This window comes from Thamnophis elegans, chromosome 2 (assembly GCF_009769535.1).
Source record: "Thamnophis elegans isolate rThaEle1 chromosome 2, rThaEle1.pri, whole genome shotgun sequence".
NCBI classification, from domain to species: domain Eukaryota; kingdom Metazoa; phylum Chordata; class Lepidosauria; order Squamata; family Colubridae; genus Thamnophis; species Thamnophis elegans.
In genome coordinates this window covers 135324748-135349977 of record NC_045542.1, presented here as the reverse complement: position 1 = coordinate 135349977, position 25230 = coordinate 135324748, and the positions used below count along the sequence as shown (strand labels likewise).

General features: G+C 40.2%; 1 protein-coding gene across 1 annotated transcript in view; it reads right to left on the bottom strand.

The window, feature by feature from the left end:
• The window catches only part of LRIG1 (leucine rich repeats and immunoglobulin like domains 1), an 86324-nt gene that overhangs the window by 36434 nt on the left and 24660 nt on the right, over window positions 1-25230 (bottom strand). The window contains exons 4-7 of the mRNA XM_032239114.1: window positions 11611-11748; window positions 9172-9315; window positions 5274-5417; window positions 4112-4255 (exon numbers count right to left, since the gene is read on the bottom strand). Coding sequence (XP_032095005.1) covers window positions 4112-4255; window positions 5274-5417; window positions 9172-9315; window positions 11611-11748 — 570 coding nt within the window. The remainder of the gene's footprint in view (window positions 1-4111; window positions 4256-5273; window positions 5418-9171; window positions 9316-11610; window positions 11749-25230) is intronic.

Genomic DNA, 25230 nt, shown 5'->3' with positions numbered 1-25230 from the left:
TGAGGCATCCTATGGGGACAATTATAACACAGGGTTTTTGTTGTATTGTTTACTGTTTTAGGATTGCTTGATTTATAGGGTTAATTGTTGTAAGCCACCCAGAGCTGCTTAAGATGGGCAGCTATATAAATCCTTTAAATAACTAACATAAAGCTCCAAACCCCAGCTTCAGAGCAGCCAATGTAATGAGATCATGAAACCCAGGAAGTGCATAGAATTGGAAGAATTGCAAAGCAGCGGCTGGCAATCTGTCATCGGATCTCAGTGACAATAAATGGTCAGCTCCAAAAACCTTGGTTTCCCACTAATTGAACTTGTTATGTAAGCTGCTGCCTCCTTTTCCCAATTTTCTTTTTCATGCATCGGAATAGCAACATTTTGGGGGAATCCTTAAGATTGCCTTGCATCTTAAAGGTAAAGGTTCCCCTCGCAATATGTGCTAGTCATTCCCAACTCTAGGGGGCAGTGCTCATCTCCTTTACAAAGCTGAAGAGCCAGTGCTGTCCAAAGACATCTCCGTGGTCATGTGGCCGGTATGACTAAATGCTGAAGGTGCACGGAGCGTTGTTACCTTCCCACCAAAGGTGGTTTCTATGTTTCATCTTGCATTTTTACATGCTTTCAAATTGCTAGGTTGGCAGAAGCTGGGATAAGTAACGGGAACTCACTCCATTACATGGCGCTAGGGATTTGAACCACTGAACTGCCGACCTTTCTGATCGACATGCTCAGTGTCTTAGCCACTGAGCCACTGCGTCTCCTTGCATCTTACAGAGGCTCAAAACTTCCTATCCCTGGCTACAATAAAGACTGATTTGATTTGTTTCCCATTTCCCTTATACCTTTCCTTTAAAAGTTCTCAAACTTCCTCCAACTACAGCAAATAAAAGGTACATGCATTATGTAGCTATGTCTCCAGCAGGAGACTGAGTTGCATTTTAGTCTGTGAGCAGCTTCTCTTTAAATAAAGCAACCTAAAATAGCAATATTTTATATGTACTTTGGCATTGGTCTTCGTAGATTTGAGACAAATCTACCAGAGAAATACGGAAGAATGAGGCAAAAGTGTCAACAATTTCCTCTATCCAGCTTTAATAATACAGGTAGCCCTCAACATATGGCCACAATTGAGCCCAAAGTTTCTGTCGCTAAGCAAGGTGGTTGCTAAGTGAATTTTGCCCCATTTTATGACCTTTCTTGCCACAGTTGTTAAGTGAATCACTGAAGTTATTAAGTTAGGAACATGGTTGCCAATTGAATCTGGCTTCCCCATTGACTTTGCTTGTCAGAAATTCACAAAAGGTGATCACATGACCCCAGGACACTGCAACCGTCATAAATGTGAGATAGTTACCAAGCATCTGAATTTTGATCGTGTGACCAGGGGGATGCTGCAATAGTTGAAAGCGTGAAAAACGGTCGTAAGTCAGTCTTTTCAATGCCGTTGTAACTTCAAACGGTCACTAAATGAACTATTGTTAAGTTGAGGGCTGCTTATGGTGAAGTGCGGGATACAAAAGTTAATGACATCTGCCAAAACCAGGACAGTCAGGACAGAAACATTTCTAAGTAAAAAGGGCATTTATTATCTCCTTTGCAAACACGTGGCATGTTTTTTGCAAACATGCGCCGAGATAGGAATAGTATAACTAGGACCGATGGAAGGCCTTTGGAAAAGCTTTCCAAAAGGCAGGGGACAACATAAATTAATTCCCAAGGAGACTGTGGTGTCGAATTATGAAGAGATGGCAACCCGTCAACATTATTTCCTCACCTGTGATGAAAGAATTTTTCAAAAGGGGAATGGAGGGGGTTACACAGAAGAAATCCAATTCTAGCAGATAGCGCTAAGCACAACTTTTAAAAAAAAAAAATTCATAGGTGGCAGCAGGTTTTTGGGGATGAGGTGGGGTCAGGACTGTAGAGGCACGTTCCTTTTTTGACGTCAACTAAAATTAGCCAAGAGCAAATTTCAAAATAAAGCTTTGTAGTATCCCTCTGCAATCAGCCAGAAAGAGGCATATATTCGCTGACATTTTGTACTTCTACACAGCCTGAGTAGGGAAATAGCATATTTTTCAAAGACGCACTGGTGTATAAGATACATCAAGATTTTTATATATATATATATATATATATATATATATATATATATATATATATATATATATATATATATATATATATATATATATATATATATATATATATATATAATGTTATATTTATGCTGATAAATAAATAAAGGGAGACTAGTATAGATCTATTTCAAGCTATTTAGCTCTCATCAGCTAGCCATACCCAAGTTTTTGGGAATCGAACCTGTGCTCTATTGCCTCCCAGACTCTATTGCCTCTGGGAGGCAATAGAGCACAGGTTCGATTCCCAAAAACTTGGGTATGGCTAGCTGATGAGAGCTAAATAGCTTGAAATAGATCTATACTAGTCTCCCTTTATTTATTTATCAGCATAAATATAACAAATGTAACAAAAAAGGCAACAGTAAAAAATATTGGGTTTCTGTCTGGATGGTCTCTTGTGACGAGCCTAATGACAGAGAGTAGAAGTGTGACCTTCCTCCCATACTTGGGCATACCAGGGGTTGTGACTTTAAAGTATGTATGTATGTATGTGTGTGTGTGTGTGTGTGTGTGTGTATATATATATATATATATATATATATATATATATATATATATATATATATATATATATATATACACACACACACACACACACACACACACACATACACACACACACACACACACATTTTCTTATATATAAATTGTATAAATTATAAATTATATCTACCAAGAGGTAAGTAAGAAATAAAAGTTTTTGTCCTCCCTAGCCCCCAGGAGCACTCTGCAGGCTTCAGCAGGGCTGGGGGAAGGCAAAAATGCCTCAGTTTTTCGCAAAAATGGGATGTGGGGGTGGGCTTCAGGAGGCCCCAAATGGCTGTATTCAGTGTATAAGGTGCACCAACATTTCCACACTCTTTTAGACGGGGAAATGTGCGTCTTATACTCCAAAAATATGATGTGAAGATTTATCAAAAAACACATTTTCATTCCAGAATGGGATGAATTAAGGGATTTGTGAAGTCCCTTGTATTCTGGATAAATCCATGTGTCCATTGAATGACTGTGTATCCTTAAAAGACGTTTTCAATAGCTTTCTTAACACTCCTTATCTGGCTATTTGGAAGAAACTAAAACAGACATTAACAAGAGAAGCACACACAGTATCAAAACCTTGGATTAAAGAAAAATCTCAAAGACCTCTAGGGACATCAATTGATGTTTTCCATAGCGTCACTGACATTTAAAAAAAAAAACCATATATGCATGTACAGTAGAAATTTATAAACATGTGTGCATGCATGCACATATTCAATTCACCTTTTATCCAGTGTTTTAAAAAGATTTGAAATTAAAATAAATATAATAAAAATATACAAATCGACCAAGCACAGTTAGATGCTGGAGAAAAGGTTCAAAAGGATGCAATAAATGTTTCATATTTATCTAGGTTAAGAAAAAGGCTTTTTAAGAGAGGTTAGGGACTGGTAAGGCTTGCTGGTGATGGAAACTAATATATGGATGCCGACTGTTGAAAATAATTTATCTAAGTGAAACAAATGTCTTTGATAGAATTAGCATTTGGAGAAAAAATACAACTTTAGTATTGATGGTTATTGTGGAAGAAACAGTGCCTTAATATTCCCTAGTCCCCTGATGGTGAACCTATGGCACGCAACCCGTCACCCTAATTCAGTTGTCTGTTGGGTCTCTGCCACACCGGGGGGGGGGGGGTACGCGCATGCATGGTGGGCAGGGCATATGCACGGAGGTGCACACGCATTGTATTTTGGGGGTTCGAGCATGTACACGCGCTTTGGGCACTCGGTCCGGAAAAGGTTAGCCATCACTGCCCTAGTCCCAAACTTTCTAAGTTTAAAAATAGCATTTGAGGGTGTAATAATTGCATTCTACAAAACCAGAATCTTCTAAAAACCTTTCTCTCTTAAAACAGTGCCTACACATACTGCAGTGCCAGAGTTTCTATATTTATTATCAACGGTTGCCTCCCAAATTAGCTAACTTACAGTTCGTTCAGCTTTTGGCAGAAGTTCCATCCAGTAGGACTGATACTGGATATCAGGTTGTTACTCAGATGAAATTGTTGAAGGGACGCCAGGCCATACAGAGAACCACCGTTCACTTCTGTGAGGACATTGTGCTCCAGGTGCCTACATGAAAGACCAAAGTGGAACTTTTAAACTGCGCATAAACCTGTACTTGATATTGATATTTCATAAAGTTTTTCTCAAACAAATTTCCCCAAATCTGTAATTTCTTTTATCATACTTAAGAAGAGGGAAAAAACCCACAATCCAAATAGCATGATTATTTGATTTCTGAGATTATAGCTGACATGAAATTCCTTGCACTGTGGGGTATTCCAATACTCCAACATTCTGTTACTGATAAAAGTAAAAACACTTCCAAGTCAAAATTGACATTTCATAACTGCATGGAAATGCTCATATGATTCTTTTGGCAGTGAGTTAAATTAAAATTATCTGAATGTAGTTTATACAATTATTGTCCGTGTATTTAATGATTTCCTCTTCTTTTACATTAAGAACAACTATTTAGAAGTAGTTCTTGAAAAGTCTCAAGAATTGCAACCATGCTTTGGGGAGATTACAAATATGGCTTTGGGCTTTTGCACCTTTACACAACTAACAATGTTGGGATTCCAAAAATTTTACTACCTGTTCTGTGGGCATGGCGTGGTTTGGTGGGCGTGGCATGGCTTTGGTGGACATGGCTTGGTGGGCGTGGTAGGGAAAGGATACTGCAAAATCTCCGTTCCCTCCCCACTCCAGGGGAAGGATACTGCAAACCCCCCATTTCCTCCCAATCAACTGGGACTCGGGAGGCAGAGAATAGATGGGGGTGGGGCCAGTCAGAGGTGGTATTTACCGGTTCTCTGAACTACTCAAAATTTCCGCTAGCGGTTCTCCAGAACTGGTCAGAACCTGCTGAATACCACCCTCTGAACTAACAGCAAAAGTCTACATATGCTATCTCAGAAGTGATACCACTTCATTCATAAGGACTACCCAAAAACAGAAGTTTCAGGCACCAAAAATCACATATTTGCATGCTATGAAGTTGGGGGATGACTTCCTTGGCATCCAAAGAAAATGTCAAAAGAAATATAGTATTCCTTAAAATCTATCAGCATAACTATTGACTTACAGAACTTCCATTTTGGCCAGGCCCCAGAAAGCTCCATCCGTCAACTTGCTTATATTGTTGCGCTGCAGCTTCAAAACTTCTAAACTGTCCAGTCCATAAAAAGTCAACCCTTCTATCAAACGAATACGATTCCTGTTTAACTCTCTGAAAATGACCAACACAGAAGGATGTTAAATCAAGTCTTTCTCAATAAATTTAATCTTCAAAAGCCAACAGCCAGGCATAGGTAAATGAGGAACAGAGTGCCACCCCTTTACATTAGAATATGAATATGTGAGTCATCTGAACAGAAAAAGTCATGCAAGAGAATAAAAGAAAGCGAAATTAACCACAAAAGTCAAATGGACCAAAACACTATTAATTTGATTTTAAAGAGGGAGGGGGATATATTTCCTTGCTTATTTCACATTTTTTTTAAAAAATTCCCTTGTTTTTTGTACTGGTAGTCCTTGAATTAGGACCATTTGTTCAGTGACTATTCAAAGCTGCAGTGCTCCTGCAGTTACACGTATGATTGGTTCCAACATCCTATAATCATGTGATTTATCAGAGTTTGTTGCAGAAAAATCAAATCCAGAAAGCACACACACAGATAACTGATTCAGCTGGATTCATTAACTTTTTTACATACATAATAACAGATGAATAAATGTTCAGTACCAATAGTAGATTATTTCAACGTGGTAGAAGTTACAAGCAGAACACAAGCTGGATAGAACAGTTTCATCTCAGAGTTCAGAGCAGGCAGAATAGTTTCAGTTTCGATTCTCAGCCCAGACTCAGATCTGTTTAAGCTCCCATTGGCTGACTTAGTTGCTATGCCTAGGCTTGTTACCATGTCTCTCCCATTCATGAATATTCTAACATGATTGTTGTTGCCAACTATCTCTGCCAGCTTCCCACAGGTAAAGTCAATGGAGAAGTTGATAAGGAAGGTCACAAGTTACTTCCCTTCCCATCTTTCTTCAATCACTCACATGCACTGCGTCCGCTTTCCCCCTATGATTGCACACACCTATCAGTTCCCTCATTTCCTGGCTTCCATGTGTTCGCACACATCCTCTGGCACCTTCTCTTCTGTGCCTCCTTGCACTCATACTCACACATGTACACAACACCAGTGCCCTCCTTTTCTGAGCATCCCTGGACTTGCACAAAGGGCCGCACCCACCAGCGATCTCTTTTCCTGGCCTGAGTTTGTGCCACACATGCCAGCATTTGTGCAACATGCACTGGGCTTCCCAAGACCTACTCCTCTATGGCAATCCTACATTCCTAGCCTGGGACTCTCCCAGTTTTCCACGTAGTGAGACCTTTGTCTTTGGGTTATGATGACAACTAAGACTGCCTGGGGTTGTCATCGCTAAGCAATGCAGTCACATGATATTGCGCTTTACAACTGCATCACTTAGCAATGCCAATCTTGATTCAAATTGCCATTGTAACCCGAGGACTACCTGTATTCAGGGGTGGGCTTCAAAAATTTCCGCAACGGGTTCTCTGCCCGGTTGCTGGGTGGGCATGGCCATGATGGGTGTGACCTAGTAGGCCTCCCAAACCACAGTGGTGGGTGGGTGTTTTTGCCTTCCCCAGAGTCTGGAAGCTTTCCTCGAGACTCTGGGAGAGCGAAAACTGCCTCCACAGGCTCCAGACACCCTTCGGAGGCCAGAAATGAGCCCATTTCCAGCCTTCTGAAATTTCCAGGGGGCTCGTTTTCCCCCCTCCTCAAGCCTCTCCATGGGCCCTGCACTTACTTCGCACCCAAAACGGGCCGCGTGGAGACTCCTGAGAAGGAAGGGGCAAGGTGGGAGAGGTGGGCAGGACCAGCTAGGGATGGAATTTGGAGTTTCTCCGAATCGGCCATAACAATAGCTATGGGCTCTCCCGAACCCGGGCAAACCTATAGCAGTCCACCCCTGCCTGTATTATCATGTGAAATCTTACACTACCTATGCTGAATCTAGCCTTTGAGTTGGGTTCCAAACTTCAAGGAAGTAGGAAACCAACGTTGATGCCAAAGGTCAATTATATGTACATAAAGCCCTGTCGCAGATGCAGATCAAATGCAGCCTAAACTGTACCTTGGCCAAACAAACAACAACATGTGTGCTAACCATCAAAAGCATCCTTTGTCTACCTAAATGCCAACTCTGCATTCTCCCCTTCTTGCAGTTTGAACTCCGTATGTGAAAACGGAGTTTAAGAAAGCCCTCTCAATCTTGCTTTTCTTTCATTGTGTGCCCACAAAATCAAAATAAAACCCAGAAAGAGAAAGTCAGATTCCTTTTTAAAAAAATATATGCACACACACACACACACACACACACACACACACACACACCAACTGACATAAGAAAATTTATCATATACATTCTAGTTAACAAATACTCAAATATTTTCCTTCCTTCCTTCCTTCCTTCCTTTTGGTCCTATTAAGAATGTAAAACTGAATAGTCAATCCAGGGTGGGGCCATATCCAATTTTTATTACATTCATGTCACAAAAGACTATGCTTTAATCCAGTGGTCCCCAACCCCCGGTCCGCGGCCCGGTGCCGGGCCGTGGAGTACCTGGCACCGGGCCGCGCAGCGGCCGGGGGCCATGCAACGGCCGACTCTTCACTCATGCAGCGCCGTCACCGGAGGGGGGGAGCTGCGCGGAAGCACAGGAGGAAGTGAGGCGAGGAGGAAGAATCCCCCGCTACTACACCACCTCCGCCCCCTCCCCGAGTCAGCCGTCCCCTCAGTGAACGCCTCCGCCTCTTTCTCCTTTCTCGTCTCAGTCGGCTCGCCTGGAAGCGAGGCGAGGAGGGGGCGGACCATGCGCTGGAAGCGGACCCCTTGGAGGCCCTGGCGGCTTCCCCGGCGGTCGTTGCTGGCCGCTCTCTTCTTTTTCTCGCTGTCCTCCTCGGCTCAGTCGTCTCTGAGTTGCCCAGGGAGGGGCGGCGCGCCCGGGACGGAGACGGCGCTTCCCCGCCCGGCCTTGGCTTGTGAGAAGGAACGGCGGGAGAGGTAGAGAGAGAGAGAGAGAGAGAGAGAACGTCGGGCAGCCGAGGGCGGGGGGGGTCTTTTGAGGGGAGATGGGGGGTGCGCGATTTTGGCGTGCGTGCGCCCTCCGCAGGCGTGGGTGGGGGGCTGAGAGGAGTCTTAACAGTAGCGCAGGAAAGGGGAGGGTATGAGCGCCGCCTGAGGTGGTGAGGGGCAGTCGCCAGATTCAGGCCGCCGCTGCCGCTATTGCAGCGCACGGTGGAAAAGCGGCGGTCTTGCCCACCCCTTCCCTGCCTCCCGCCCGCTCCAGTTGCCGCAGCCAGGGGTGGGGGCTCGGTGCCTGAAGTCTCTTGCCTCTCTTCCAAAATTTCGCCATCGGGCATCGGTGAAGCGCGCTCTTTCTCTTCCTCACAAAACACATTTCCTTTCCCCCCACGCGTAGTTATTGGCGATATGGACTCTTGGACTCTTACCCAGCCAGATCAGTATCAAACATTTCCCTGACCTCAGCAGAAGCGAGGTTTTTTCTTCTCCTTTCTCTCCTTAATACTGTATTCTTTTTACATTGCTATCCTCTGGCTTATTTAATTTTGCCCTTGTTCTTTTTATCTTTGACCTTGATTAATTCAGCTGTTTATTCCTTAAAATCTACATACAAAATGGAAGGTGGGATATGATTCAGGTGTTGAATTGGGAAGGTGGATTTAAAACAATGCCCCCCCACCCCTGCGCGCGCTCAGCGGGCCACGGTAAAATTATCAAAGGCTGACTGGTCCGCGGCGATAAAAAGGTTGGGGACCACTGCTTTAATCAACATTTCATACATTCAAGCTGAAGGATTGTATATGGCAAAGTGTCCTCAGGGAGCTAAAGCTTGGCAAGTTACAATTAAACAGCCCATTTCTACTCACAGTTGTGTTAGATGGGGCAGTTTGAATGCTTTGACGGGAAGTTGGACAATTCTGTTTTTATTCAGGCGAAGCGTCAGCAGGGATCGTGACAAGCTGTTAAAAGCCTTGGTCTCCAGGACGCTGATTCTGTTGCTCCCCAGGTAGCTGTAATGATTCATAAAAGAACATTCAAAATGTTGTGTTGGAGGTCTTGATTAGTCCCTCTTTATCTGAGCAGGTGGTGACATCAGACATGCTGTTTTCAGAAACCTAATGTCAAACAACAATCAAGCCATTTTGCACAATTTATAGGCAGGTGATGATTAAAAGATTCCTCTGATGCGGAAGCACCTCTAGTCTGCCAGAGCTTCCTTCCCTACACTCAATGCCTTTTGCTGAATTAGAATAAAAGCATTTTATATTATTATTATTTTTTGTCCTTAGAATTCTGAAGTAGTAATTCAGATGAGAATGTTCATACAGGAATCAAAGCCAAACCAAAAGCAGAACAAATATACACTGTACATGTAATGATCATTGGAAAAGACCCTGATGTTGGGAAAGATTGAAGGCCAGAGGACGAGATGGTTAGATAATATCTTTGATGCAATGAAGATGAAGTTTTGCAAATTCCAGGAGACAGTGGCAGACACAGGGGTTTGGTGTGCTGTGGGCCATAGGGTCACTAAGAGTCAGACACAACTTAGTGACTGAACAACAACTAAGTACAATAAAGCATACTGAAACTAGGACAACTGTATTCCATTTAGATGAAATAATGTCTTGTGAAGGAATTAATTTCAGTTACACTAGCCATCCTTAAAATGGGAATGACAGCTTCTTCATTCACAGGGATGTAAAAGAACAATTCTACTGAGATAATAAATTCATTTTCTATCTAACTAGAATCCCAAAATCTATCAAACAGATCTGACCTCAGAGTAATGGATGAAATGGGATGAGCACCAACAATGTAAAATACTACTTCAAGTGGAAAAGCCAAAGGCATACTGTAAGTCACGAGTTTTATAAAAACGACACTCCTAAATTAAAAGAGTTGGGATTGTTAATTGCAATTAATCTAGTGATCTACTAATCATTTATGTCCCCAGACTCTCAAAATATTCAAATGTTTTGATTTTTATAACTGGCTTATCTGCGAGTGACACGTTTTTATGGTATTTTAAGATTGTCTTATCTATCGATGGGTTCTACAAAAGTATATATGGGTCCCTTAAAAAAAGTATTGTAATATATATTTGCAAATAAGCCCATCAGCATATCAGCCACACCCAATTTGGGTGTGTGTGTAGTTTAAAGCAGGGGTCCACAACACCCAGCCCATGGACTGGCACCGGGCTGCAACATGCCAGAAACTGGGCCGCACAAACAAGTGGAACCCCCTCCATGGGATGCAGGCAGCATGCAAAACTACGCCCCCTCTGGTCCGTGAGAAAACATGGACCTCTCCACGGAATGGTCCCTGGTGTCCAAAAGATTAAGTGCTGCTGGTTTCGAACCTAAAATTTTCATCTATGTTTTTATTCTCTGAATCTCTCTCTCTTTTCATTTTCATTTATTACCATTCAACTGCTGTATAGTTGAAAATAGCTGATATGGGGATGACGTTGCTTAAAAAGGGCAAAGCTATTCTTTTTTTATTGGTGTGCATTTTGGCTCCCCTATTTTGCCTCAAACCATTTTGAATGTAAAGAAAGGCAGTACAGGAAGTTCCACTGTACATCCCCCACTGGTTAATGGAGTTTAATTCTGACATATTGTTGCATCAGAAATCGGAGAATCTGACTCTTCATTTTAAAAACCGTGTTCATCAAAACAGACATGTTATAGCCTCATGAACTGTTGCAGTATGAGCATTTTAAGAAAGACATTTTTATTTAAAAATCTGATGGAAGAATTTTGCCTATTAGCTATTTGTAGTAGGTATATGTGACAGAATATTGACCTTAGTGTTCCTTGTACTTTCATTCCGCACACCTCTCATATTAGCCACTGTAACAGGCCACAAGAAAACTCAACTTTCCATATCAGCTCAATAGGAAGAGGGAGAACAGGACGAGAGAGAGCAAAAACCAAGTATTTCTGTTCCATTCCTTCCATAACATAACAGGACCAATGAAAGAACTGGAAGCTGGAGATGATGTAGATAAGGGGTGTCAAACCTGCGGCCCTCAGGCCAGATGTGTCACATGGTGGCCACGCCCACACCCGGTTTAGTGAAGGGAGGGGGGAAAGTCACGATACGTCACATGAGGATTCCATGATGATGCATGTTTGACACCCCGCCGTACATGAACAGCATTAATTTGAATTTTAACCCATGCTTTCTATAATCTGTAACCCTTTTTTAAAAAATCAAAGTAACCTGAAAGTCAGTATTTCTTGTATAAATGAGTGCTTTTCCATAAAACATTTTAAAAAGAAAGGAAGAAAGCTTACAGATCCTTTATGGGAAGTCCCACCGGGAAACAGTCACTTCGGATTTCTGTGATGTTATTTGAGCTGAGGTCTAACGTTTCCAGGGAAGCATAGGGCTCCAGCTGGCTGGCTTCAATGCCGTGGATTCGGTTGCGATTCCTGCCACACAGAAATGGAGAAAAAGTCAGACATAAATTCACTTTTTGCCCTTCTGGGTTAAAATATAATAGTACATCCATACAGCAATACACAGGTCTTTGTAACTGATCTGGCACTTTGCATCGGATGGAGTAAGGGAGTACAGCAGAATTTAGAAAGGAAAGATAAAACTTGTTATTAGAACAACAGAAATCAACGTAGATAACAGAATACTGAGGAATTTATCCAGAGGAAACAAAGACGACTTTGAAGCCATAAGTTTAAGACTATGATCTACTGACTATGCTATTGTTTATTTAACCATCATTTATTGAGTAAACAATGAGTGGCTGAGTCCACATTTGGTGCTTATCCATAAACTGTGTCTGATCTATTATGGCTAGATTCACACATCACATTCTGACAAAGCCAATGCCCATTATGACTTAGCACCATATATGCACCTAGCCAAGAGTCCCTGCCAGTCAGTTACTGCACTATATAAGAAAGCTTAAGACAGAAATAACTATACACAGAATAAAAATCTGTGTAATATTTGTATTTTTGAGGAATGTTTAAATTGATTTAAGATTGCAGTCACAGGCTGCCTTAGCTGAGATTACAGATTAAGCAAAATCAATTATGCAGTTTATTATTGTACTGTATTACTGAATAAAAAGGTGAGACCTTGATTGGGCAACACGGAGTGGGAAGGCTAAACTACAGGTGGATATCCTTTGGGAGTACAATTAAGTCTCCCAGTTTGCCAGAGAAGCCAATATTTTCTCATGAATGAAGGCGAATATATGTGTCACAGGACAATGTTTCAGGATACAATCTGTCGGTCACTAGAACCAGAGGTTTAGTCTTCTGAGCTTTCAGACTCATGCTGGAGCCCATCCTCGGGGAACTTCTAGAGCAAAGGTGTCAAAGTTGATTTCTTTGAGGGGCGCATCAGGGTTGTGTTTTACCTTGGAGGGGGCATGGCCAGCTCAATATCACTCGTGTCAGGGGCGCCTGTGGAGTCCCGAGCACTCATCCAGTGAAAACAGGCTCCCAAGCTCCTTTTTTCGACTGATACAGGCTCCTGCACCCTCTATCAGCAAAAACAGAGCTCAGGAGGGCCGCAGATAGCTGCAATGGCCTCCTGCAACCCTCTGTCCGCGAAAATGAGCTCTGTTTCCAGGGAGGCCAAATGGACCAGATCTAAGCACCGCACAGACCTGATCCGGTCCCCGGGCCTTGAGTTTGACACCCCTGTTCTAGAGAGAGCACACATTTTGCTAGAGAGAAGTTCCCTGAGGATTGGCTCCAGCACGAGTCCAAAAGCTCAGAAGACTAAACCTCTGGTCCCAGTGAATGGATCCTCCAATATTTTCTTGTCATCCCCCCTTCCCCTTTTTCAAAGGGGAAATGGGAATGTATACCTGGATGCTTACTTCTTTCCTCTATGCAAAGTAGAACTAAATCCAGCATTTTCTTCTCCAAATAAATCAAAAGAGAGAGTGGAGCATTAAATAACTAATGAGACAAGGAGTTTCATCCTTGATCTTACTGAGAGGACCTATGGCTGAAGTTTCTTCAGTCAAGCTTAAGTTGCCTAAGAAACTGAATTTGGTTTGTTTCCAGAACTAAAGAACCTTTCTATGAATCGCATTAACATTGGCAATTTATACAGAGGCAGGACTTAAATCAAGAGGTAAGGTGCTGATGTTAGACTGCAGTGTGGATGACGTGAGAAATGACAGAGTAAAACAGGTGGTGCTACTTCAAACAATCCTGGCTTTCCTAGGAATACCGAAGTATGCTTTAGAAGGTAAGATTATACCTTAATCCTGATGAGTAGGCTGTGCTAAATATCTGTGTGAATATTTATTGGAAAGTCTTTCAGCAAGTAACATTACCTGGGAGGAGGAAGACTAACCTGAGCATAGAGATGATTAGGCACCTCCATAATGGAGATTATTTCTGAAGAATGGGAAAGCAAGATGAAACCACACAGTTGGCCTTCATCTAGTATCGTCTTACAGAAATAGTCAGTGCTTTTAAAAAAAAAGTTAAGTTTTAATAGAGCAAAATTCCAGCTTCTGCAAGCGAGAAAATCAAGCTTCAAATAACCAGAGAATTCAGCAAAACATTATTTTAATTCTGATGCAATAATTTTCAGACTCCTAATTCTTCATTTATCAATTGAATTTTCAACCAACATTTTATACACATTCATGTCCCAAGAAACATATCACCACAAATATTCTTATGTTCATATTTTCTATATGTTCATCACACAAGCAATAGGATATTATACTTCACCAATTTGCATTATTCACTACCCATTTCTTTGTACTCAGCAATCCTCATGCTGCTTTATTTCTATCACTCTGAACAGCAATCCACAATAAAACTTTAATTTTACACCTGTTCACTTTGTCATTAGTTTTTGTTAAGTCAACAAAACACAACACTCTCACTTTCACACATTTCTTAATGAACAGCGAAACAGTAGAAATCTGATCCACAACCTCATAGTGAGCCAAGAGCCCTTCTGCACTTTAAAATTTTTGTTCATTATTGCCTTTCACAGTTCTTCAATAAAAACTTTGACACACAAAATACACATTCTTGCTCACATATCACAGCACGATGGTACATGCATGTTATATACTGAACATATGCAGGATTCAATTGTCAAAACACTAAGAACTTTAGGACAATAATACATGGAGGTGCAGATGCTTCCGTCTTTTGTCCAAGAGGCAGGTGAGAATTCTTATAAATATAAATAATCTTATTATTGATCAAAAAATCTGCAATTTGTTGCCCCAAAGTACAGATTGCTTGTCACCAGAGTGAATAGCTACTTGCTGACCAAATTTTATGAACACGAATCAACTGGTTTTACTCTAATGATAGAATGATCTTTGATCCAATATAAGATTTTGCCAGTGGAATGAGAAGTAGAAAGATTCTTCCCAATGGGGTGGTTGTGTGTGTGTGTGTGTGTGTGTGTGTGTGTGTGTGTGATGGGGGACGGGAGAGGGACAAGAAAATCTGTGCCTCCTCCTAGTTTGGAAGGTCTTTCAATCAATTATTCCTGACCTATTCACCCCAAGACTTTTCTATTGCAGTGTGCCGTACACAGGGCCAACATAGCAATCAGAAACTTCAACTAATCCACAATGTAGTGATGTAGAACTGTAGACAGAGAAGGTCATGCCATGTTTACAAGACAGCTCTGATCCAGAAGTTGTATTGCTTGCCAGTTTGCTTCTGATGTGATATAAGGCTATTAACTATAAAGCGTTACCTGGCATAGGGTCAGTTTATTTGAGAAATTACCCATCCCCATAGCTTCTGCCTGGCCAGCATGTGCCAACAAAATTGACACAATGAAGGTCCTTTGGATTACACAGTGCCATCTATAAGAATCCAGAAAGCATGCTTTCTCTATTGTGGTGCCTGCCTTCTGGAATAAGATCCTCCCTGAAACCCATATAGCCCAACCCTGTTGATATTCTGTACACTAATTTTCTTTATTTTATTTAAAACCCACCTTTATTGTTTTTATAAATAAGGTGATGAACCCTCCTCCTATTTCAAATGTAACAATGTCAGGCGGACTAGGCTGAGAGAGTGTGATTGGCCCAAAGTCACCCAGCTGGTTTTCATGCCTAAAGTGGGACTATAACTCACCGTCTCCTAGCTCACTAGACCTGGGCTGTCAAACTCGCAGCCAGATGTGTCACACGCTGGCCACACCCATACCCGGTTTAGCAAAGGGGGGGAGTCACAATACATCACGTGGTGCCACTGTGATGATGCAAGTTTGGCACCCCTACACTAGACTGAACTGACTCTTTGCGTTGAAGATTTGGTTGTCCTTCCAGGCCTTGAGTTGATATGAGTTCAGCCCTTCGTTGGATGTCTCTTTGTCTATGGCTGTCCAGAATGGCTGGATCCCATCTTGTTCTGTTTTGAGTTTTTATGCTGTATTATATTGAGAATCAGTTGCCGTTGGCCAGTGACTACATGAATTAAATAAATAAATGAATAAAATCTACAATGGGGAACCTAAATTTCCTAACATAATTAACTGATAGCGAGAGAAAGAGGGTACTAGCATAACTCTTTGGAATGATTTATAGGAAATACACATATTTTCCATGCAAACCATTTCAAATACACAGAAATATGATACATGTGATAGGTTAATGCTTGCATTTTAGCAAAGATCTCAGGATTTATACCTGGAACTGCCAGACCGAGGGCTAAAAAGCCAGGAAAGCTATCTATTCGTTTGCTTCAAACTCCAATTCCATTCAAATAGGCCAGATGGAATTGTAATGGCCAATGGTAAGCCTTGAGCGATTCAGACATTTCAAGCGAAGAACAAAATTGGTCATAACAAGTCAAGGATTAAAAAAACCTTACTTTTGCCATAATTTGTCTTAAAATGAAGAAAAATGCAGACTACGCTATGCATGTTTTCTGTGAGTTGTAATAATGGGTCATGGTAATGAATATGTATTACATTGTATCACTCCACAAATGACTTCCAGCAAAACAAGGGATAGCCCATCCTTTGAATCACATCCTTTGTTTTTATTCATATCTTTGCTATCCTATATTTCCCAAGGAAATTGCAAAGGCTGGTTGCAATATGTTCATCAAGCAGGAATGACTATCCATAAAAGCAGGATATACTTTTTTCAGAGGCCACTGAATCACAAGGTCCAAAGGGAACATCTGGTAGATTCTCAAAGCTATTGCCAAAGCTGTTCAGGTATGGCTCAAATGCGTACCAAGAGCAGAACATGTACTCCTGATATCTTGGGTCAGCCACTATGAAATTCAACATAAACTGTATGCACCAACATCTTAATTAGTAGCAGCACTGGCCCTGGAGTAAGACAATAGGTTTGCTTGAAAAGACAAAGGAGAGAAGAGAGCCAATTCCCCTCCTTGGATTTCCTATCTGCAGGAATTTATGGATGTTTTATTCCCCTGGAATGAAGACCGGCTGCACAGACATACAACTACTAATCACCACAGTTAAGGAGTGAGGTATAAAACAATCCAACTCTAAGGAAAAAGTAACACTAGTCTGCAGATGATTAAAGCAATCTGAAAGCTGTTGCTAAATTCAGTGAGTAGCACTAGCCGAGTATGCTGGGTGACTTTGGTCCGGTCATGCTCTCTTAGCTCAACCCACCTCAAAGGGTTGTCATGGTGGAAAAAATAGGAGGAGGAAGATTATGTTTGCTAACTTGAGTTATTTGTAAAAATATAATAGATGGATGGGTGGATGGATAGATGGATAGATAGATAGAGGAAGGAAGGAAGGAAGATTCAACAAGACAAACTACAAAGTAGAAATAACAGCATATACTATAGGAAAGAGTAGAGGGAATGGCTTTTGGAAAAGAAACAGAGATGATACTCTGAGGCAGAATTTTAGTATCACTCTTGCATTTTATAGGAATAAAAACCTACTGTTTCTCATGTATATGACCAAGAGAAAACAAATCCAAGGATTCTGACCTGTTTATATAGGATATCACTCATGGTAGAAGATGAAGGTAGATAGAATATATACTTTTTAAAGAGTGAACAGTTCCGAAACAACTAAAGTATTACCTAGGAGTAACAAGAGTTAAGGGAATAACACGATCACTTTTTCCAGATCAAAAGTATCACCGATAGTATAGCAGAATTGAAAGAAAGAAAGAGGGGGGGGAGAGAGAGAGAGAGAGAGAGAGAGAGAGAGAGAGAGAGAGAAAGAGAAAGAAAGAAAGAAAGAAAGAAAAAAAGAAAGAAAGAAAAAAAGAAAGAAAGAGAAAGAAAACAATAAAGATGTTACTCTTTTAAATTGGCACATGAGATTTTGTAATTTCTGGAAGTAAAAAGTTACTCCTTTCAAAATAGGTAAACTAGAGCCATTATACAAACATTATTTGTTTGTATTTATATAACCACACAACCTTCTTGTGATTCCTGACCAATCAACTTTCTTGAATAAGAAAAACAATGGTTCCGCTAAGCTGAGATACTTGAGACTCCACAGAAATGAACGTGTGGAGTCAGTAATAAGAAATGTGGTAAGCACTAACAGGAACAAGATGATTGAAAAATAGTAATAGCCAAGAATGCTGTGTACTTCCATTTCCTTTTATATTAAAACTTCATAAACTTTATGCAAAGTTTCACAAGGCTGAATGACTCCAGAGGAATTTCACTGGACGTATTTCTTAAACTCACTTTATGGTGAGATGGGCAGCGAACAAATTTAATAAGCAACCAAAACAAACTGTGAGTTGCGCTTCATTTCGGGCCTTCAGTTTGCACCAAGTAGCTCTCAGAACCTGCTAACTATATCCACTGTTAATGAGAGGAATTGGAGGCAGGTGATCACAAGAAATTTTGATAAAGATTAGATATTAGCAATAGCAATAGCACTTACTTATATACTGCTTCAAAGTGCTCCACAGCCCTCTCTAAGCAGTTTACAGAGTCAGCCTATTCTGGGTCCTCATTTTATCTACCTCAGAAGGATGGAAGGCTGAATTAACCTTGAGCTTGGTGAGATTTGAAACTGCCAAATTGCAGTCAGCCGGCAGTCAGAAGAAGTAGCCTGCAGTACTGCACACTAACCACTGTGCCACCGTAGCGTATTGGATGTTTCTTGAGGTGATCATTCCAATAATTAAATATATTATATTGTCCCCCTCATACACCAGATTTCTCTGTGGCTTCCAGCCCAAAGCATCTAGTTTGAAAACCCCTGCCTTAAGATCATGGATCAACAATGGAGTCCCAACTACATTCTGAGCTGGAATTCAGAAGCTGCTCTTCATTCTTCCATGTGTGCATGTTCCTAGACAAACATACAACCCCCAATTTTTTATTTTATTTCAAGTATACTTTTTGCTGCACAACTTCTCTTTCCATTCTCTGGCTAATTTATGGGTTTGGCAGGATGAGTAATTATATTCCTGTTACTCTTAGATCTCCAACAGAATGTCCAGCTGAAATATTAAACGTTTTGACATTTCTTATGAAAGTTAAAGCACAATATAGCTCACAGGTGTCAAATGTTGCCGTCACGTGACGTTTTTCCCCATTTGCGGAGCTAGGGTGGGTGTGGCCTGAGCATGACGCATCTGGCCCGCAGGCCGCCAGTTTGACACCCCTAGTATAGATAAAAAATGAGCTAAATTGAATAACTGGCATTTCTTGGATGTATTTTGTGGCTTGTCGGTACTGACTGTTCCTATCCCCAAAAGACGCAAATTGCACAATATATATAAAATAAAACTATATAACACTGTTTTTCAATGGATGAATTGTGATATTCTTTTAGGGTTAGCACCTGGAATCTGAGGCTTTCTACGCAGTTGGCCCTTGAATTAAAAAGAACAAAAATTGTCCTCTAGCAATGACAAGAGTACAGAACAAAACCAATTTCTATTTATTTATATAGCATGTTCCTCAGATAGACCTCTACAATTGTTACACTCTCTGCTCTTATAAGGTGCACTTTGATTAACTGACACAAATCCAATTAAGGCTCGCTTTAATCGAGTTTATGGTGATTGGAAGCACAATTCAGCCAGACAACTGACCATTATTTAGCTTGCCCTCTGGAAGGCACAAAGAACAAAATAGCATCCCTAAGAAAATTCTACTCTCCAAATCTTATAATTAAGAAATGTATCCACCTGCTTGTTGATAACTGCATAAAAGTGATTTGGCACCCAGTTACCTTTGCACTACAGTATTTCCACTCTTGACTTTGACAAAAGTAAACAAGTACTATTTCTAGCTGGGTCAATCTCACTCAGGTCTATTACAAAGCTCCTGTTTATTTAATGTGTGGGCACAGATGCTGACTGATTACCTCACTCAGGGCTTACATCACCTTCACCCCCTCCACAAGACATATACACAGGAAGCCTCAGGTATCTTTCTGACTGGCTGGCAATCCATGTGTTTTTCCAGAGTTGATGTTCCAACCCTCTAGGCAGGCATCTGTGCTTATCCCAGTCATTTTCCCCAGCCATCATCTGACCAATATGATGTTTTAACAGCTGCTTGAAACCCTCATTTTTTAAAAAAAGAAATCACCATCCTAATGGAAGGAGCAGAGTGCAGAATCCCTTGGTGCTCAAAAAAAAAATCCCCATCTAACTCTGTCCATCCTTCTATGGGACAATTTTAAGTCTGGTTAAATCATCATTAATCTTTAATTTACAGCCCTGACAAAAAACCTTCCCAGAAGAGATGTGACTAATTTTCATTTGAAAAATAGACCATTACAAATCTAATGCATCAGTATAAATGATTCTGATTCAGCTGCACTGCTTGTTTGAAATGGTTATTATTTATATCTTGGATTTATGGTCTGCAAAAGAAAGGAGAGCAAAGCGGTTAACAGAAAATTGTATGTATGTATGTATGTATGTATGTATGTATGTATGTATGTATGTATGTACGTACAGGTACATGTATATATGCATGCTGGTCTTGTTGTATTCGGGTCTTTTCCCATGTAAGATTGAAAGAACTAAATTCTAAAAATCACAATTTCTGGCCAATTTAAAATGCTCCATTGCAAATAGTCCATCTAGTTTGCCAAAAACTAAAATCCAGCCTCAATAATGACGTTTTATCTCTTTATAACAGAATAGCAGAGACGATGAGATGTTCTCTTCTATCAAAGCGCTCAGTCACTGATGATCCTCTCTTCTCTTTTTGTTAGACGCAACTTCATTATTGACAGGAGATTGAATGACCCCTTTGCAAATCTTAAAAAACCAAACAGGTATAAGGTAGCTGTTGACATTGAAACGTTTATTTTCAACCATAGGTTTTAGCAAAAGATAGCTGTTTCGCTCTTGTTACAAATCATCATGAAAAGATAGAACTTCACTGAAAGAAATCTCTAAAGATCTATGGAGAGATAAGTCGCTATAATTGGGGGTGGGGGTATACTGCAAAAGAGGGGGGGGGGGATGAAATCTGTTCTGAAAGAGAACTATTCCTGCCTAGGAAAATTCAGCAAAATGTTCCGTCCATTTCAAAAATTCCAACAAATAAAAGGGGGAAAAAACAGCCTAAACTACAATGTTATGCTTTGAGATCAAAATGCAACATTAATAGACTAAATATATCTGAACTAAATCAGTTGAACTCCTTCCAATTAATCTCAGCTTAACCAAAGTAATTGTTGTATTTTGCTTTAATGGCAGTATAAAATTTAAAACTAATTTGGAGACAGAAAATGGATAACTTGGTGCAAGGATGGATGGATGGAAGACAGGCACAGGCAGTATATATATGCATGCATACAATAAACACATACTATATACATTACACACAGAGAGTGCAAAATAAAATATTAACAATGCTGCTTTTGAAAACCACAAGTAGCAACACTAGCTATAAAGTGGGGGGGGGGGAATCCAGAAATCTGGAACAACTTGCTTTTTAACAGCCAGCTGAACATCACAACTGTTTCTGCATGCTTAAAAATTCTTTATCAGGCAATATAATATTCAAAGCAGGGAGTAGGAACCAAGTCTACCTCTTGTGACACTTTAAGTGCCATGTCAAAATAAACTAAACAATACCTTTTTTCAACTGAACATTGATTTTTGCTGACTTTGCTAACATGCCCATGGAGTTTTCCAAGTTGCAGTATTAAAGTAATCTGCTGCTGCTTTCCTTAAGAACGCTTTTTCAACTTTCCATTCTAGTCTACAATCATGGATTTTTCTATTGGTTTCCTATACAAGTTCTCACCAGGTCAAGCACTGTTTAGCTTCTAAGTTCAGATGAAATCAGACAAGTGCTGCCATTTATCAGCCAGGTGAGCAAGAGAAAGTGACAGGTACACTTACTGAGCTCCAATTGGTTGGTTTTCAAGTGGTGATAACTTTAGTAGGGCTTTCCTAAACCTTACCCGAGATTGGGATGGAGCAAAATCTGACAAAGGCATAGACAAAATGAACATATAATTTAGCCATTAAGTTTCAACTTGTCTTCATCCTTAGATGAAAGCTACTGTTAAGTGGAATGTGAAAAATACAAAGAAATAAATGTGAAAAAGACTTTTGGTACAGAATGTCTTTGAGTTCTATTCAGTTCTTACTAAAACAAGAACTGGGCAGAGAATCATTTGAAAATTGGTGAAAAGTCTACTAAAAAAAAAACACATTGTCAACTATTAGCAACCACATGGGTAGATTTTGTGCATGATACCCTATCCTTAACCTGGATGATTATATTCTTAACCATTTTGTCCGGAGAGGTTCCAAAAAGAGGATCTACTCATTGGCTCTTCATTCATCGCCATTGTTGTTGGCTCAGATTTTGTGAAGGCATCCTTAGTTCACCATTCTTTGTCCAGAAGCCTACAGTGTATTTTGTCTATGCTTATTTCTTTAGTGTTTATGGCTGATCCTAAAAAGTGGACATTATCTACCACTTCAATATCTTTATTGCGAATTCTAAGGCTGTTTTGCCTGTTGTCATTAATTTGGCCTTCTTTAAGTTTAATTCCACTTTTTCACTGAGCTGCTCAACTTTTATTATTAGGGTTTGCAGATCCTTTGCACTGTCAGCTACCAAGGTAGTGTCATCAGCAAAGTGCAAGTTTTTGATGCTTCTTCCTCAAATTTAAAGCCATACCCATCTTTTTCCAGTGCAACTTCCCTTAATATTTATTCAGCATGTAGGCTGAATAAATAAGTGAAGAATATAAAGCTTTGTTGCACTCCTTTGCCAACCTGGAGACAATCTGTTTCACCACCTTTTACCTGTTCCCTGACATTATATAAATTTATCATGAGGACAACAAAATAAATCCCACAAGAGTAACATTTACCTCCCCTGCTTCAGTGGTGAGACTATTTATATTCATATATCAGCAAATAGATCTCAACCGATTTAAACAAACCAAAACTGTAATTGAATTAGTAGATAGCTACTGTCTGCCTGTTTCAAATAAAAAAGCTGAAGATTCTCAGAATAATGCAAAAGAAAGATCAGGTATATTCACTTCTTCCATTATGATGGGAAAGACCCAACAAGAGTATTCCTCCCAATGACTATCCTGAAAGTTTTTTAGAAGGATGCTGCTAGCATGGTTGTCAATTGATGGGGATCAAAAGGGCAGCCTCCTGAAAACTGATACAGATCTAACTTCTATTAAGAGAAGCAGATTTAAAAGCTGCCAACCCTGCCTGCCACTCTCTTCATGTGTCTGACACATGAAGATGTCTGGCACATGAAGATGCCTTGTTCCACATCAGACCACAGGGCCACCTCTCAAGAAAGCAACTTTTCAGGTTTTTGAGACAGCAACTGTGAGGCACACATCTTTCCCAGGAATACTTAGAAACTGTGGAGAAATTCCACATGGAAAGGCCATGTCACACCACTGAGCCCAGCCCTCACTCAGAATATATAAAATTTCAGCCATAAGAATGTGGTACACTGGGATGAAAAAGGTGAAAACACAAAGTAACCAGGGCTTTGGCTCAGATCTGGTTTTCCAAACCCATCAGAATTTCCCACTCAAATTGTAAACACTTGCGACACAATTGTGAACACTTCCAGCATAATCCTTGGCATTTTTACCCAAAGCCTTTATCACCTGTATTCTACTGGATTCCTTAATAAGTGAGCTTAGGACTGCAGCCTAAAATCCATCTCTTTCCATCACAAGGGAGTATGAAACTTCCTGATTGTTTGTAAGGTTTTTGAGCTGAAATCAGGGTGTGTCCTCTAAAAGACAGACTCTCACAGGCAAACAATCTTTGCATAAGCAACTTTTAACCTACAGGGCTTTTAATCAAGAGTCTTCACTGCTCAATTACCATTTCTTTATACAAGCTAGATTTTACGTAAAAAGATGGAAGGAGGTACTGGTCTGAAAACAAAAACTAAATAAAGTGAGTCTTCGCATTTCAAGGTTTCTCCCCCCGCCCCATATTTAGCAAGAAATAAAGCACCCTTACTGTCATAATTCAGAATTCAAACATACATAAGACATGTATTTGGATACCTGCATGGATATAAATCAGTGATGAAATCTAAAAAAATTTCCTACCAGTTCTGTGGGCGTGATTTGGGGGTGTCATGTGACTGGGTGGGCGTGGCTATGATTGGGGTGGGGTAAAAAGACAGAAACTTGCTTTAAAAATGTCCCGCTGGAGCAGGGGGTTTGATTAGATGACCTTCTAGCCCTGGATTGCTGTGCTCTTTCAAGATATCCTCTGAAGCTGCATCTAGTGCCAGGTTTGTGGTCCTTCCTCCCTGTCTTTCTTTCCTCCCACCCTCCCTCTCTCTTTCTTTTGCAGCACCCCTCCTTCCCTGCTTTTAAAAGCATTTTTCCCCTACTGGTTCGCCCAAACTGGCAGGAAAAAATGCTTCAAAAAGCGGGGAGAAAGCTTCTGACAATCACATGGCTCACAGCTGAGCTGTGCGATCCTTGGAAGCTTTTTTTTTTTTTAACTATTGGTTCGCAGGGGACTAAGGACAGTCGTCCCTATCCCTATTGATTCCTATAAAAAGTACTGCTTCTAAGACCACAAGAAAAGCCTGTGATAACTTTCATGCATTTGTTATGATTTCTTCGTCATAAATTATAGGACTATCTGAAAGTCAGAAAACGTCATTTGTTCTGAAAGTTCACAGCTCTTGTTTTAATGGCGTACAGCCCTTCTTCCCCAGACTGCAGTGGGCAAAAGTTCTTTTTACATAATCAGATGAACATAAATTTATATAGATTCTAAATCGGGACTGGAACAGAAAGGGAAGAAGCCAATCCAGAGTGTGATGTTAATACTGAACAGGATAGAGAAAATTATAGTAATGACAGACAGATATGCTTGAAGCTCTCAGTTCAAACCTATTGGCTTCAGTTAGACCTCTGAAGTGTTAGTAAACCTGAAGTAAAGCTGAAGCGCTATACAAGAGCCTCATGACTTCTAGTCTTTCTTTAAGAATCAAGGATGGTTAGGTGATTTGAATTAATCAATGTCACAATCAATCTATGTCCCAAGATGAAAGAAAATTACAAATGTTTTCTTAAATAAAATTGGAAAATAAACTAAAAAAAAAAATCAAAACCAAAGTCAAAAATTGAAATTTAAAACAAAAATTTATTACAATTTTTGAATATGTTATGATTTTGGCCTTTATGCTATTTTACATTGCATAATCATACATTTTTTCATTAACTGCTTATCATGTTTTTTTAAAATCCTACAATAGCTACCCAGAATAACTTTTTACAAGTTGGGCGGTCATACAAATTGTTAAATAAAACAAGATTTTAAATATCACAAAGGAAGGAAAGTAAATAAATTCTCTTATCTTGAGTATGATAATCAAAGGGAACAGTATTTTGTTTATCATTTAAAGGAATGGGAATCCTTCTTTAGAAAGATTATTTTGTAGTCTCAATCAGTCACAACTTGTCTAGTTGACTAAGCACAAAGG